General features: G+C 37.1%; 2 protein-coding genes across 2 annotated transcripts in view; both read right to left on the minus strand.

Annotated features, from left to right (window-relative positions):
- LOC148941224 (uncharacterized) overlaps positions 1-4,380 on the minus strand; it is a 39,073-nt gene extending 34,693 nt beyond the window's left edge. Inside the window, exon 1 of the mRNA XM_089104548.1 lies at positions 4,221-4,380. Within this exon, the coding sequence (XP_088960674.1) occupies positions 4,221-4,380 (160 nt within the window). The remainder of the gene's footprint in view (positions 1-4,220) is intronic.
- LOC148941222 (neuroligin-1-like) overlaps positions 1-16,969 on the minus strand; it is a 421,037-nt gene that overhangs the window by 274,698 nt on the left and 129,370 nt on the right. The window lies entirely within an intron of this gene.

The raw sequence follows: 16,969 nt of genomic DNA on the forward strand, positions 1-16,969 counted from the left end.
CGATCCTGTTCCCCAGAATAGCGGAGGGATCGACAAATGTACGAGCTATTCCCTGTGAAATAAATTTACAGAAGGAATTCCGAGTTTATAGCTGGAATGTGAGATCGGCGAAGCGAGAATCAACAAGGCTAGTGATGGCTATGGAAAAGAATCGTTACCAAGCAGACGTTCTTTGTCTATCAGAGACAAATTTGAACGGAGTGTCTGAAGAAACCATACCAGTCCGTGACTCCGACAACTCGTACTTATTCCTCAACTCTGGTGCATATGATGGATCCGGTGACCATGGAGTCGGCTTTATGATAGGTCGCCGTGCGCAAAAAGCTCTTCTTGAATGGGATTCAGTGAACCCGAGAATAGCCAGACTACGACTTAAGGGAATATTATCCAACATATCTATAATTGTTGTCTATGCACATACAAGAGCGGCAACGGATGCTGATAAGGACTCCTTTTACACTGATCTGGAGATTACAATGCAGAAATGCCCCAAACGAGACTTCCTAATTTTAGCGGGTGATTGGAACTCCCGTGTTGGCCCGACAGACCCAAATGTTCGCGATACTGTTGGCCCATTCACTTACGGACAGCGGTGCTGTAATGAGTATAGACTAGTCCAGTTCGCCAGATCTCAAAATCTTACCATCACCAACACTATGTTCCAACACAAACCCTCTCAAAGAATAACTTGGCGCTCAAACGATGGCTCCACAACTGCCCAAATTGACTATATATTGATCCGTCAGAGTTGGGGCTCCTCAGTCATCGATTCCCGAGCTTACAGAGGGGCGTGCACAGGGTCAAAATATGGAAGTGATCATATGCTTGTAGGTGCGAAAATACTACTGAAGTTGAGCGCGAGGAAGAGACAACCCCCAAAAAGGAAGTTAAACGTGGAGAAACTGAAAATCCAAACAGTGAAAGACGACTTTTGCCTGAAGTTACAGAACCAGTTCGCAAGCCTGACCAACTGTGATGAAGACCCAACCACCCAATGGAAAGAATTCCGGAACACCACTGAAAAGGTGGCCACTGAAGTTATCGGCTATGCCCCTACAAAGACGAGGAAGAATTACGTCTCAGAGAAAAGTGTAAAGCTAATCGAAACTAGGTGGCAGGCATCAAACGCATTAATCACAGTAAAAAAGTAACTACGTAAACAGGTTAAAACAAGCTTACGTCAAGACCGCCAACAATTTTGGGATGAGGTTGCTTTAGAGAAGGAAAATCAGCCAGAAATAATGACACGGGTAGGCTGTATAGAACCCTCAAAGAAATAACTGGAATAAAGCCACCCATTGCTGGTTCCTTAAAAAACGCTCAAGGATGTGTGATCCCTGACGTGCTAGGTAAACTTGATCACTGGAAGAATCACTTTAAAGACCTGCTTAATCCCAATACAGATGGGCAAGATGCAACGCCGATGCCGCCACCAACAGCTGAAAGACCACCATATGAAATCGACATAGCACCACCTTCAGCTTCAGAGATACTAAACGCGATCAAACGGCTAAAAAACAATAAGTCTCCTGGAGAGGATGATCTCCCTCCCGAGGTCTACAAGGCGTCACCACACGTTGTAACGGAACAACTAGAAACCCTCTTCAGTCTGATATGGGAGAAGAAGACCTTCCCGTCTGATTGGAAGAAGTCAGTAATAATCCCTGTATTTAAAAAGGGGGGAAAATGCGACAGCCACAACTATCGAGGTATATCACTTACGGATACGGCTACCAAATTATTTGCGATGATTTTGCTTAAAAGGTTCGAGGTAGCAGAGGATGAGCGGACACGTGAAAATCAATGCGGATTTCGAAGAGGGAGAGGATGCACTGACCAGGTCTTCACTCTTCGCCTTATTCTCCAACAGTGCGAACGCTACGAACTCCCCATAATTAACATGTTCCTTGATTTTGGAGCTGCTTTCGACTCTGTAACTCGCAAAAACCTTCGGCGAATCATGTTGGAAGATGGTATGCAGGTAGATTTCATAAAGCTGTTGAAGGCCTACTACAAGCATTGCAAATAGACAGTAAGAGGGCTGGGTGAAGAAACTGAGCCCTTCACTGTCGAAATTGGTGCAAAACATGGGTGCATATTGTCCCCTGTTTTGTTTAACTACTGTATAGACTGGATTCTAAAGAGTGCGCTCTCGAGTTTTGATGGTGTTGTTATGGGATTGGGCATTAACGTGTCTGACCTGGACTACGCGGACGACATCGACGCTCTTGCTGCTGATCCAGCAACTGCCCAGGCAATGTTAAATGAAATAGCACATTTCTCTCAGCTACTGGGTACGAAAATCAACGCGGCCAAAACTAAAGTCATGGACCTAAACATGCAGTCGGATTATCAGCTTGTGCTTTACGGACAAGAATTGGAAAAAGTCGACAGCTTCACCTATCTTGACTCAGTAATAGACTCTCGTGGAGGCTGTGACCTTGACATACAGAACAGGATCAATGAAGCCCAAGCAATCTTCTCACAACTCCACTGCCATCTGTGGATCCGGCGGGAGATCAGTATGAAGACAAAACTTTCTGTTTATAAAGTGGCTGTTAGATCTGTTCTCTTCTATGCAGTCGAAACTTGGCCACTGAAGGCGATTAATCTCCATGATTTGGAAGTCTTTGACCACCGCTGTCTACGAAAAATCCTGAAGATTCGATACTCCGATAGAATCTCAAATGTTGATGTGCGCCACCGCTGCTGTGACATCAAACCCGCCACCATGATTGTCAAACAGAGAAGACTGCGTTGGCTTGGTCAAGTCCTTAGAAGACCCAATGACTGCATCATAAAGCAAGTGCTTCTAGCTGCCCCGTTGCCAGATTGGCGCAGGCGACCTGGCGGTCAATTTCAGAATTGGTGGACAACTACCAAAAACGATCTCGACCCCATTGGGGGATTTGGAAAGTTTAGCAAAAGTGAGAGAGCTGCTGGCTCCAGCTTTCTGAAGAGCTGGCACAAGATCGCGACCAATGGGAGTCAATCATATGTAGTCTTCTAGATGCCGGGTGAGGCGTCCGTGTCTTGTCCCGCAACAAGTACAAGTACAAGTAAGTATAATATATAATTATTAGTTATTATTTTCTTTTGTTTAGAACAAGCTTGTCTTGTTTTGTGTTTTTTTAACAAAAATATCTGTTAGGCATTCACTTTCCCACTGAAGACTCAAAAGCCATTCTAATCCTTTCATCCTACAATATTAAACGACAAAATACGTTTAAAATGTTTTAACTTTAATAAATAAAAAAATACTAAAACTTCAATGAATATATATATCAATTGATGGGCGTGGGAAGGGGAGGGGGGATTGTTGCCCTCCAATCACTTTTGACAATAAAAAGGGCACTAGCCCTTTCAATTTCCCATCGAATCTTCGAAGTTTCTACGACAACAAACAGCCAGCTCAAATTTTTTATCGTATGCATTATGGGAAAATACGAGGTGTGTGTGTGTGTGTGGGGGGGGGGGAGGGGGGTTGGCATCCACCCTTCGATCACTCTCAGTATTACTAAAGATACTAGAACTTCTGAATACCAATCCAATGAGCCCCTTCCGGAGTTTATGCGATCATCCTCTCTATATAAACCTTATATGCCCCCAGGGCACAACTAACAGCCTTTGCCATGAGGGCTGGGGGGGGGGGGTGTCCTCAAATACACAATTTTTGGACCTTTCAACTACGTTTAAGAAAATGGTTATCTAAAAATTTTGGTTGGATGTGTTTGGGGAAAATGTGGGCGTGGGAGGGGGGTTAGTTGCCCACCATTCACTTTTGACTATTAAAAAGGGCAATAGCTCTTTCAATTTTCAATCGAACTAGCCCTCCTTCAATACATACTTTGAAGACAACTCCTTCGATACGAAGTGCACTGGTCTAAAACACCCAAAAAATACATTGTGCCACATTCCTCTTTATTTCGGCATCGCTATTGCGCTGCCCATGATTCTTTGGCTTCGAGTCTCCCGAAACCTAGTCCCCACACTTCCAGGAAAGCTTCTTGCAGATTTTTATTTATATTTATATTATTTCTACATAATTCAATTTTTCTACCCCCCACCACACTTCTGAAATAAAGTCATGGTATTCCTTTCGCCCTTCATTGAAAATTAACTTTTGTGACTTCGCTTCTTTTGAATTTCTATAGTCAAAATTTGTTTGTTTCTTATCAGACTCTTCCTGACGTTCTATAGTTAACAAGTTCTCAAATTACCTATATGTAGATGCCTCCTACTTATCCTATCATAGGTCGGCCAGGTCACATGACTTGGATCAAATTGCTGTCGGTCTCTTGTGGAGAGGCTAATAAACTTTTGCTTTGGCGGGTGATTAGGATTCCTATAAGAGAAGGAAAAACTGTAGACTCGAGACATTTTCTATTAATTTTAGTAATACAAATAAGTTCATAGAAGAAGGAAAAGTAAATTCGAGAGCCAATCTTTCAATTAAGGGAATAATATGATACTTGAAATAAAATACAGCTATGTTTAGGTAAAAAGAAAGAAAGTAGAAAAATATTAAGAGTTTCTGCTCTAAAACACTAATCAAATTCCATGAGTCTGTAATTAGCCACCATATCCAGAGAGAGGGGGAGAGCAACCGGAGCAGCTTTGCTTATATTTGAGTCGGGAAGGGGATGCTGTAAGTAATTTTTCCCCGGGCACCACCAACTCTAGGAACGTCTCTAATCCTATCAGTAGAAATAATAACTGGATTCAATCATGGTTGCAGCGGCAGCTGCAACCTTGTAAAGAGCGAACCACGGTCCATAGTAACCAAAAGTTAAAAAACGCGTTTAGAAGAAAACTGCCTAGTTCCATCTGACACTGATTCAGGAATGGTAACTATTATATCAGTTCGTATTAAAAATAAAAGTTTATTGGGAAATGTAGTTTATGGTTATTTCGAAAAAAGCCTGAAACCCCTCAAAAATGATGTCAGATCAAAATTAAAAGTGTACGATTGCAATCAGCATAGTCGAAAAGCCTTTTCAGGGGAATTAGAGTCCCCAACCTTGAACAACAAGAAAAATCACTTTTTTGTACGGGTAGCAATGATCTGTCTCCCTTTTTTTCCAGGGCTAGTGGTCTACCAGTAAATCATAGAGAGATGCTAAATGGCTCATTAGAAAGCTGTTTCTCACATCTACGTGCTTTTTATAAATTCCACTACGTGCAAGTGAAATATGGCACAAAAACGGAACATCATATGCCAGTTCTCAAGGGGTGTGGCTAGCGGTCTGCAAAAACGTAGTGTGAAGATTTTTAATAACTCAAAGTAAATCTGTGCCTTATATTTAAGTTTTATCTCGAAAGTCAAGAACAAAAAACAATTCGAATAACCTAACACAGATCCAATTGACTTCCTGTCTTAAGTTGGTATGCTCAATTAGAAGGGGCTATTGAAAATTCTTAGAAAGATACTTAATCGTGTACCTCAAATAACCTGCTCGCATCGGCATCAATTTAATCAGTTTTGTCTCCCGAAAGCGTCAAAAAGGCCAAAAAATGGCACCTTTTGTGCCACTCCTTAAGTTGAAAAGCTTTGAAGTATAAAACGGTACCATTGTAATAATTATGGTCCAAAACCCTTAATTTGAGATTTAAAAAGGACCCTTACCGTATACTCCCCCTCCCAGCCTCCTTAGTAAGTCTCATTAGTCCATTGGAAGAATTCACTACGAACTCTTTAAAATTTAGGAATGGTAACTATTATTTTGGTTCGTCTTAGAAGTAAAAGTTTATTGCGAAAAGAAATTTATGGTGATTTCGAAAAAAGGGTGAAACCCCTCGAAAATGGCGTCGGATCGAAATAAAAGCGTCTCATTGTAATCAGTATGGTAAAAAACTTTGAAAAGGGAAATTAAAGTCCCCCTCCTTGAACAACAAAGAAAATCACTTTTTTGCATGGGTAGCACTGATCTGTCTCCCTTTTTTTCTCCTTTTTTTTCAGGCCTATTGGTTTACCAGAACATCATAGAGAGATACTTAATGGCTTCTTTAAAAGCTATTCATCATATCTACGTGCTTTTTATAAGTTCCGCTATCTGCAAGTGCCATATGGCATTAAAATTGACACTTTTTGCGCCATTTCCCAAGGGCTTGGGCTATCGGGCTACCAGAACATCGTAGACTGATATTTAATAGCTAATATCGCTCACGTCTATGTTCTTCCTATAAATTCCACCCTCTGCAAGTGTGAAATGGCACTTTTGGTGGCATGTCTAAAGTGCAAAAGCTGGAGCCCGTGGGCTATGAGAACTTTTAAAGAGGGGTTTAATGGCTCATTTTAAAGTTATTACTCATATCTACGAGCTTTCATCAATTCTACCATCGGTAAGTGTTATATAGCACTAAAAACAGCACTTTTGGTGCCTCTTCTTAAGTGAAAAAATTTGGAAGCATAAAACGGTACCATTGTAATAATTATGCTGCAAAACTCTTCACTGGAGGTTTACAAGAAGCCCTCCCGTTTACCTCCCCCCCCGCTCCCATCTCCATTAATAAGTTTCATAAATCGTCTGCTCACCACGAAGCACAGTTTATATAATTAGATTATAATTATAAAAAATAATTATATAAACTGTGCCACGAAACTACTGCAACACTTCGGCCGATTAGCAGTTGCTCATTCAAAACCTGATTTCCGGGTGAAAGTGAAAGTGATTTTCGGGTTTTAATTTCGACATTTGAAAATATAGTCCGTCAGCAATTTAGTGAACATCACTGACTTACGTTTAACTTACGTCGAATTAGCTTTGTCTAAGCCAATTCTTGGTTTATGAGCGCATAATTTTGAACTTCCCAAATCCAGCCAGCAGCCATTTCTGAGGTGTCAGCCAGATCTAAATTCTCAAGCTACATTATATGAAGTGTGAGTCCTTTTGCTTCTTTTTTAAGTTAGTTTTGTATAAGGTCAGTATAAGCCCTCTGAACATCGAAATCTATAATTATTTATTAGGCTCATTTTGAATTTGTTGACTTTCTAAGTAATCCTGAAGTTACTTCAAACAAATAAAAAAATATTATTACCTCATTTTCAGAGAACCCACTGAAACTTAAATTAGGACCCCCCCCTAAAAAAGTATTTTTGCGCCGAATAATTTTGAGCCCCTCCCCTAAAAAAATCCTGGATCTGCCTCTGGTCCCGGGAAGATATTTCAAAGTACCTACCTCCACTCTTTCTCTCTCTAGAGGGTCCTGAAATTTGTCTACATGACAGGTACCTATTGAAATTCGTACCCAGGGGGGTTAGTGGGTTTGAAACCCCATTCTCCCCGAAATGTTTGTCTGATTCGTAAAAACGTAACAAATATGGATATAAATAAATTTCTTATGCGTTTTTCGATGTTTTTTTTTACTACCCCCCCCCCCAATAAAAAGTTTTGTAAAACACCCCCCCCCCTAAAAAAATCCTTGATGCAACCCTGGCAGCTGGATAAATAATTAAACTATGATTTCTGTAGAGTGGTGTCAATTTGTGGAATTAAACGGGGGAGAGGGTTGGCATCAGAAAAAACTTTTATAATAAAAGCTCTTATTTTATAAAATGCATACAAATTCTGTTAATATGACGTTCATGTTTCCTTCTATTTTTATACATGTCATTAAATATTTTTAAGATAATATATTAATCCAGCTGTTAAAGGGGGAGAGAGCCGGTGTTTTACCCCTAGAAAATACCCCCCCCCCCGGAAAACTGTGGGGAGAAAAATTTTGGGTCAAGCTATCGGCTTTACGTCAAGCTATTGATTATCAGGTACTCCTTAAACGCACTTTTAGGTACTTAACGCACTTATCAGGTACTTAAACGCACTTTTATATGCTGTTAGTTTGGTTAATGCTAATGAAATAAAGTAAAACCGGATGAATAGATAATAGTTTAGAAAAAAAATTTGGGCAATATATTTGCACATTAGGGGAGGGGAAGCATAATATATATTATTACGTAACCTAACCTAGGTCCCCCCCCCCCCCTAAACCCCAAAAAACAACAGTTTAAATATCGTATACGCAATGAAAACCACGCGCTACATTGTATTACCCTATAGTGGTGTCTTAAATTAACCCGTCAAAACCAGTTTTTTCGTGACTTGTTTCCATTGCTGTATATAAAAGAGTACGTTTAATACAGGAGTACGGATTACCACTCTGAAATACATTTTATAGACTTATTGATTTACTAGCCTGACTGCCAAAAATTCATAGAACGGGGATTAGAAGGATTGAAGGATTTTCTTTAAGACTTAAAAGGTATTGCTACCAATAAGTTGGTCAGTTTAAGAAGCCTCCTTTTGTAGCAATATGAGAAGCCAAAAGCCAACCAAAATATAAAAGACAAGTAAGTTGTAGCTTGTAATTATCAGATATAAGTTAGCTCAACTTGGTTATTTTTACTTTTTGTTACTATAGTAATTATATTTAAATTTGTTTCGCCTGTTAAGTGAACTATTATATAATTTCACGAGAACAAATTCAATTTCCCATGTAATTTAAGGAAACTAGCTCAATTTCAAAGTTGCATAGCACTAAAAAATAGCAGGTATGTCAGGTTTAAAAATGTCCATGTGTTTACCAATAACATATACTTTTTTTGGGGGGGGGGGCCGGGAGGATAAAAAAACGCTCCAAAAATTTGAATTTGATATATATATATATATATATATATATATATATATATATATATATATATATATATATATATAATCTCTCTTGATTGATTACTGGGAATATTTCTGGTCTGTGCTGTTATTATGAAATAAAACCACTTCAGATGTGCCTGATTTGCCTTTTTGAGCCTTAAAAAGTAACAAAAGAGACTCAGGCTGACTGAAAAAAGTAGGGACAAATTTGCCTAAAAAGCGATACTGAAGACATGGCCTTAGACTTTATCTCAGAGAATCATCTAAACTTGCTTAAAAATTAGAAAATTTTCCTTTTTGCAACGTATTCCTACAAACGTTCAGTGAAACCTACATTAGAATCCAGAAAAAATATAAAGGCCAATTCAATTGGCAAACTCAGAGAATCATCTAAACTTGTGCAAAAATAGAAAAAATTTCTCTTTTCAATGTATTCCAGCCAATATCCAGCTTGTATTACAATCCAGAAAAAGGTTAAGAGTCTTTCAAAAGTAAAATTCGGAAGATGGATGAAGGCGAATCTCTACTATCGAATGATAGCAAAATCGTTGTCTTATGTTGGAAAACTTGAATCATGAGAAGTGTAAAAAAATAGCTTACGAAAGCTTGAACAGGGAACGTAATTCTTAAGATACCGGATTCTGAATGCAACAACTTAAACAATAGAAAACTTTTGAGATCCATGGAGGGACCAATTGTCTCTGTGTACACAATTAATCAGGTGTGAACCCAGGAATATTTTTGAAAAAGTGCTTATTATCTCAATTGGACAAACGTTTGATTGAAATATGAATAACAGAAGAATTAACAGGAAAAAAAGATAATCAAAAGAATTCAGTTTGAGTGGGGAATGATCAAATGGTGCCGTTTCTGTGTAACTTTGCAAATTTTATTTTTAAAACCAGTGCACCTTCCTAGAGCGAAACTTACAGTGCTGTTTTCTCTTTTCTTCCCAGCTCAGGAAGCCAAATTCTAATCTTTATTTGATTGCGATTTTCATACAAAGAAAGTCCAAAAATCTATAGCTAATTCAAATCCAACCAGGTTTGAGTCTCGACCCCTGCTTTTGTCACCCCAGTAACCCTTTTGCTCTGGATTCCCTTCTCTGCGGCCTTTACATGTATATTCAACTATGATGTGGCTGATGTGGCCTTTAGCTTGTTATAGAGATGATTTATTCTTTTTTTTATTTTCCTTTTTGTTCAAGGACTGAAACGCTACAGTAACTTTGAATGCATTGCTTGATATATCTCGGCTGTTTTCTCGGCTGAAAAACGAAAACAGATTTTCGTTTTTCAAACAGTTCGTGGTAACGAACTGTAAGTAAGGGGCGACCCGGCTCAATGGTAACCGAAACTAGAAAACGGGTTTTTGATACCAATAGATACATCAAAAGAATCATATTTTTCCATTCAAGGACTGAAACATTAAAGTAATTTTGAATGCATTCTACAAGATTTCTGTTCCACATATTTCCAAGGATGAAAGGTTAGCTATTCCTTGCTACATGGTCCAAATTTTTAAATCCCATTTCTTCCACCATGAGTAACAGACTCCTAGCTGCGCTTAGACATACTCTCCCCATCAGTACCATACTTGGTACATTTACGCCATACGTGATATGTATCACACGATGTACAAGACTTTTGAAGGTGGGCAGCCCCTCACTTTAGGATTTAACCTTGAAATAAGATCAAAATTGGCATGAGCCATGAGCCAGAATTGGCATGAGCCATGAGCCAAAATTGGCAGTACAATTTCGTCTGCTTTCTTTCTGCTCTCTTTTTGCTCGAATTTATTTTTCTTCAACTACAAAAAGGATTTTCATTAAGACTTAAAAGGTATGGCTACCAATAAGTTGGTCAGTTTAAGAAGCCTCCTTTTGTAGCAATATGAGAAGCCAAAAGCCAACCAAAATATAAAAGACAAGCAAGTTGTAGTTTGTAATTATCAGATCTGGGCTTGAATGATTTTCAAGTGTTGGTCGTAAGGGACTATTGTGTATCGAGAGTAAAAAGGGTGGAGTATAAAGTACTCAAAAATGAAGGGGGGTCATTCTAGACCCATTGTATGGGTAGCGGAAATTAGGATGACTTGGCGAGAGTGTCAAGACTCGGTGAGAGTGTCAAGACTCGTTGAATCTCTTGACACGGGCAGTGAACGGGAATAAAAACTATTCCGTTTTCTGTCTCTATGTGTTTGCCAAGCCCAGGCAGTAATTTCGGTCTTTTTTGCGACTTATGCGGGTGCCCTTCGGGCACCCGCACTTTAAATTGAATCAGGCAAGTTGTATTAAGTGAAGTCTTTGGTTTTAGAGTCCAAGCGTGTACAATTTCGTCTGCTTTCTTTCTGCTCTCTTTTTGCTCAAATTTATTTTTCTTCAACTACAAAAAGGATTTTCATTAAGACTTAAAAGGTATGGCTACCAATAAGTTGGTCAGTTTAAGAAGCCTCCTTTTGTAGCAATATGAGAAGCCAACCAAAATATAAAAGACAAGTAAGCTGTAGCTTGTAATTATCAGATCTTGGCTTTTCTGCTTACTTCCGTTTTTCATTTTTTTACACTTTTTTCACCAAATCATTCTATAAATATACTGTTTCTACTATATTGTCATAAATAAATAAATTGGTCATCAAAAGTCTTAAGACATTAGAAAAGTTGTTTGCTTAACTTTGTAAATGTGGCGTAAAAGGATAATAAATATTTAAAATTTTGGTTCATCTTCTAGTGACTGGCAGTTTTGGTTCTTCAGTTTTGGCAACAGAAGAAAATCCAAAATAAAGCCACGGATTCTTCCTTCTCCTCTGACAACAGGGACTGGCAATTAAGAGAAGGAGAGTCTATATTTCTTTCAGGTATCAAATGTCTAGCCTACCATATATCGCACCATCGGAATTATTCAATCCTTTTCCAGCAAGATCATTTGTAGTTTCTAAGCAGAGTAGTAAAAATAAAATGGAATATGTATCTATAAAAAAAATCTTAAAAAGGTAGGATGGAGCTTGGAATGCAAATGGGTTACAGCTCCTTCATTTCCCTGGATTAATCATCTTACAAAACAAAAAATTAAATTATTTTTAGCGTTGAAAATATGCTAAAATATGACAGTTTAACCCTAAGCAAACTTGTATAACTAAAGGTTGAAATAACAGTTCCAGATAGCATGCCTAAGCATGTGATGTAAAATTAACGTAAAGAAATCCACAATTCAGAATCACTTAAATACTTATTTGGAAGCCCGTAATATTTTTTTTAACCGGAAAATTAGTTTTAATTTAAATGAGGGAAAAAATCTATTATTACTAACTTGCAATTTACATTATACTTAGAAGATGAAAAATAGAAAATCAATGTAATTGACGGCTGCTACGTATATTTATTTTATTGCACCCTCTTACTTCAAAAACAATTGGACTGTCAGTGTAAGTAATATTACCCAAGATTCGAAGTTGCAGCTTCAAATATTATGCAAATCCGACAGGTTAAAGAAAACTAAAATTCTCAAAACTGAACAACTTGAATTGAAACTGATTGTGCCAAAGATACAGGGTAGACTATTCATTTTCTTTTGCTTTTATAGCTTTCGGCTTATCCACAGGCTAATCTATTGCCTGTGTTTTATAGTAAAAAAAAAAAACAATTCTAAAAAAATAGGGAGAAACTAGATAGTTTCCTTATAAACAAGATTTTAACCGAGTTAATTATCTTCCTTTCTTATGTAAAACCACTACTGCCAAAATCAATACTTAGAAATATAATCTTTAGTTCTAAGCATTCGTAGAATAACTCCACTTTTCAGATAAGCAAACATTATGGTGACGAAAGAGCAAGTTAAAAAGAAGAAAAAAACAAGAATATTACCGAAATAGACCTACTGAAACATCCATTGTAAGAAAGCGGTATTATGAAAAGAAAAGAGGCAGTATATTGGAAAATGTAAAAAAATGTATTCAGAAAGAATGAAAAAACTGATAAAAGGAACAGAACCAGAGCGCACATAAGAATGGTAAAAAAGTTGGCTTCAGATGCAGATTTTAAGAATAGAAACAGCCAAGCTACTAAAGACAGAGAAAAAAAAAGATATATAACGGATGAAAACTTATCGAAAATGAAAGACAGATAAAACCAAACAGCGTTGTCGTGATGACGAGGGTTACCCCATGATAGTGAGAAAAAGTTTTAGATAAATATAGAAAAGATGAAAGCTACCCGAATAAGTATAGAAAAATAATAGCTAGCAAAATAATGAATAGGTACTGGACGGATGAAAGCTACCAAGAAAAAGTTAAGAGTTCTGCAAGGTTGTATCAAACAGCCTATAGAGATAATATTAAAGAGTATGAGAGAAGCAAATATGAGAGAGTAAAATCTTACAAAAACGCAAGAAGGTCAGCGTTGCGGAGCTTTAGTCAGAGACTTCCAAGAACAATTGACCAGACTTGTCAGCCAATGAAGCATGGTCAAAATAAACGTTTGTTCAATCTTGGATGGAAAATGATAGTTTGCGTACACGTACAATGATTCTCAAACAAAGAAAACATCGTCAGAGATTTGTCCAGAAGTCCAAAAAAATGGCAAAAATGCAAGCTGATCTGGATAAACTGCAAAACATTTTAAACATACATTATGGTGAGCATGAAAAATATTCGAAAACAAAGATCAAGCTTCTCTTTGAAAGAGCAGATGCGGTTGTAAACTTGGCTAGTAATTCATTGGCTAAACTCGACAGTAACAATCAGAAGAAATGTTATAAGTTTAACGAAAAGCTTCCAAGCTCTGGATCGAAAACAGTGGAACAGTTTACACATGCAATGGACAATTTGACACAGCATTGTCAATACAAAGAGGCATGTTTTTACGAAACCAGATACGTTAATTCTGGCAGAATAAATTGCAGTTGCTTTGATGGCAACAGCGATGTCTATACGGCAATGCCTATGGACAGCAGTGGGAAAGCGATATTTTTCAATTCTGGCCAAAATAAGGTTTTTAGAGTCCTCAATAAATGTAGGTATAAAACTGAAGATCATTTTGATACACTCCATATTTCTGGAATGACTTCTCAAGACATTAGCATCTCTACTATTGATTCAGGCAACTGCGGACATGGAGACGCGAGTAGAACTTCTGCTAGCACAGCTGAACATTTGCCGAACGATTTCTTATCTCTCAGGACAAGATGTACTGAAGAGTCCCAGAAATTTATTCAAACCACAGTTTATATAATTATCCAGTATGATCTTTCCCTATCTCACCCATTATAAAAACCCGGACCGAGGTGCGAGTGCTCCAGAGAACGTAGAAAACACTGTTTATGGACAGTAAGCTTATCGCAGATTATTTCTGTTCTTCGTTCTCGGTGCGAACAAAAAGCTCCTCCCACTTATTTCTGCATTAGCGGATTAGTCTGTTTTCGTCAATCACTGAGAAATGGCTACCAAGTGCATTTTTCGTAATTGCGAAAGCAGAAAAAAACTTGGTGAGCCAGCCAAGTGGTTTGCAAGTGTCCCATCTAACAGGTATGAATTAATTTATATACAAATTGTGACTTAATCTATTATTTACATACAGTGGACTCAACTGATCGGCCTAGGTAGGATTTTATAAAAAAGGGGGCGGGGGGGGGGGGGGTTGACGAAATTTGTGAAAATAAGGAATTTTTTCTTCTTCTAATAACTGGTAGAATAGATGTGATGGTTTCGGGGGCGGATCCAGGATTTTTTAGGGGGGGGGGCGCAAAATAGGTTGATGCGATAAACTTACGTTAGGAGCAAGAATAATTAATGCAAACTTGCGTTACTTTTGTAAATTACGCGAATTTGGACTACTATAGGGGGGCACCCCTCGCCCCCCCCCCTCTGGATCCGCCCCGGGAGGGGTTATAATTTTTTTTTCACGTCGTGATGTTTATTTTCTTAAACCAATGTTATATTTACCTTTTGCATTATTACAGCCCACTATATATAAATTCATATAAATTTATATGCAGTGTTACAGCCATACCAATTATTCTCCTTTCCTTTTTTATTCTTTAATAATAATTTCTGGTCGTTTTGAGTTTGAATTATTCTAGGCTTCCATTTCTACTGATATTAAGTTTAATATGGTTTTTACTTTTCTTTGAAAAAAACTTTCTTTTTCGTAAAGTTTTCGTAGTATATATATATATATATATATATATATATATATATATATATATATATATATATATATATATATATATATATATATATATATTTATATCGGCGCGTACAAACAGCTCCTCTCATTTGATCTGCCATCAGCGGTCCAATTACCCTGGAACACGTATTTTGGCAGAAACTTTCTCAAAATGCCTTTGAAACCAACTTGAGACTTCGAAACCTATTTTTAATTCCTAAAAACATCTAATAATAACATTACACTACTAACTACCGGTTTTCATGTATGTATTGGAATAAATTAATTTAAAATTAGTTTCTACAAAATTAGTGTTCCAACCTATAAGCCAAGTTTCGCGTCCAAGAAAAATCTGACTTGTCTACCCGTGAAAAGATCTGACTTCGCTTATGTTTATATCTGCAAAAACGTTCTCCGGAGCACTCGCACCCCGGTCCGGGTTTTAACAATGGGTGAGAAATTTTAAATTAATTTATTTCAATACATACATGAAAATCGGTAGTTAGTAGTGTAGTGTAATGTTATTATTAGATGTTTTTAGGAATTAAAAATAGGTTTCGAAGTCTCAAGTTGGTTTCAAAGGTATTTTGAGAAAGTTTCTGCCAAAATACGTGTTCCAGGGTAATTGGACCGCTAATGGCAGATCAAATGAGAGGAGCTGTTTGTACGCGCCGATATAAATTATATATATATATATATATATATATATATATATATATATATATATATATATATATATATATATATATATATATATATATATATATATATATATATATATATATATATATATATATACTACGAAAACTTTACGAAAAAGAAAGTTTTTTTTAAAGAAAAGTAAAAACCATATTAAACTTAATATCAGTAGAAATAGAAGCCTACAATAGTTCAAACTCAAAAAGACCAGAAATTATTATTAAAGAATAAAAAGGAAAGGAGAATAATTGGTATGGTGGTAACACTGCATATAAATTTATATGAATGTATATATAGTGGGCTGTAATAATGCAAAAGGTAAATATAACATTGGTTTAAGAATGGAAAGAACGACAACGAATGAATTTACAACGATAATCAAGTTAAAAATAAGTTTCATTTGAACAATGCCATAAAACGATGACATTTGATTATGATATTTGGTGCTTCGCATTGATATTTCAGTTTTAAAAGTCTTATCAATTTTCTGAAACATCCCTAAGAATTTTACGAAAAACACTTCTTAAGAGACGTTTGGTATTTTCTTGGATATGGCTATTGTGGCAACTTTTACCACAGCAACCATTAATTAGAACCCAAGTCCTAAAATCGGTCTCAATCAGGAACCCTTATCGCTATCTAAATTCAGAAAATGCAAAGATTTTCAAACAGAGGTGTTTGTTGTTTAAAGTTCATGAAAGGTTTTTCCTTTTCATATGAAAACATTGATTGAAAACAAAACTAGTCTTATCTAGGCTCTCTGCCAAAACAGGTAACTAGACTTTTCAAATATCACAGGAACTACAATCTGAGAAAATAAATATCACGACGTGAAAAAAAAATGATAAACTATCCAGTTGCGGATCCAGAGGGGGGGCGAGGGTTATCCCCGTAAAGCAGTCTAAAGTAGTGTAATTTACCTAATTAACGCAAGTTTGCATTAATTAAACTTGCTCCTAACTTAAGTTTGTCGGATCAACCTATTTTGCGCCCCGCTCCCCGGCACAAATCCTGGATCCGCCCCTGAAACCATCACACCTATTCCACCAGTTATTAGAAGAAAAAAAAATTACTTATTTTCACAAATTTCATCAACCCCCCCGCCTCCTTTTTTACAAAATCCTAAATAGGCCAATCATTTGAGTCCACTGTATGTAAATAATAGATTCAGTCATAATTTGTATATAAATTAAGTCATACCTGTGAGATGGGACAGTTGCAAACCACTTGGCCGGCTCACCTAGTTTTTTTCTGCTTTTGCCATTTCCAATAATGCACTTTCTGACCATTTCTCATTGATTGACGCAAACACACTGATCCATAACTGCACGAAGAAGTAGGAAGAGCTTTTTGTTTGCACCGAAAACGAAGACCAGAAATGATCTGCAATAAGCTTACTGGATAATTATCTAAACTGTGATTCAAACAGATATTGACGCTGTATCTGACGAGGAGAGTTTGA

This window comes from Artemia sp. Qi Xiang Cuo, chromosome 18, assembly GCF_049724085.1.
Source record: "Artemia sp. Qi Xiang Cuo chromosome 18, ASM4972408v1, whole genome shotgun sequence".
Lineage (NCBI taxonomy): Eukaryota > Metazoa > Arthropoda > Branchiopoda > Anostraca > Artemiidae > Artemia > Artemia sp. Qi Xiang Cuo.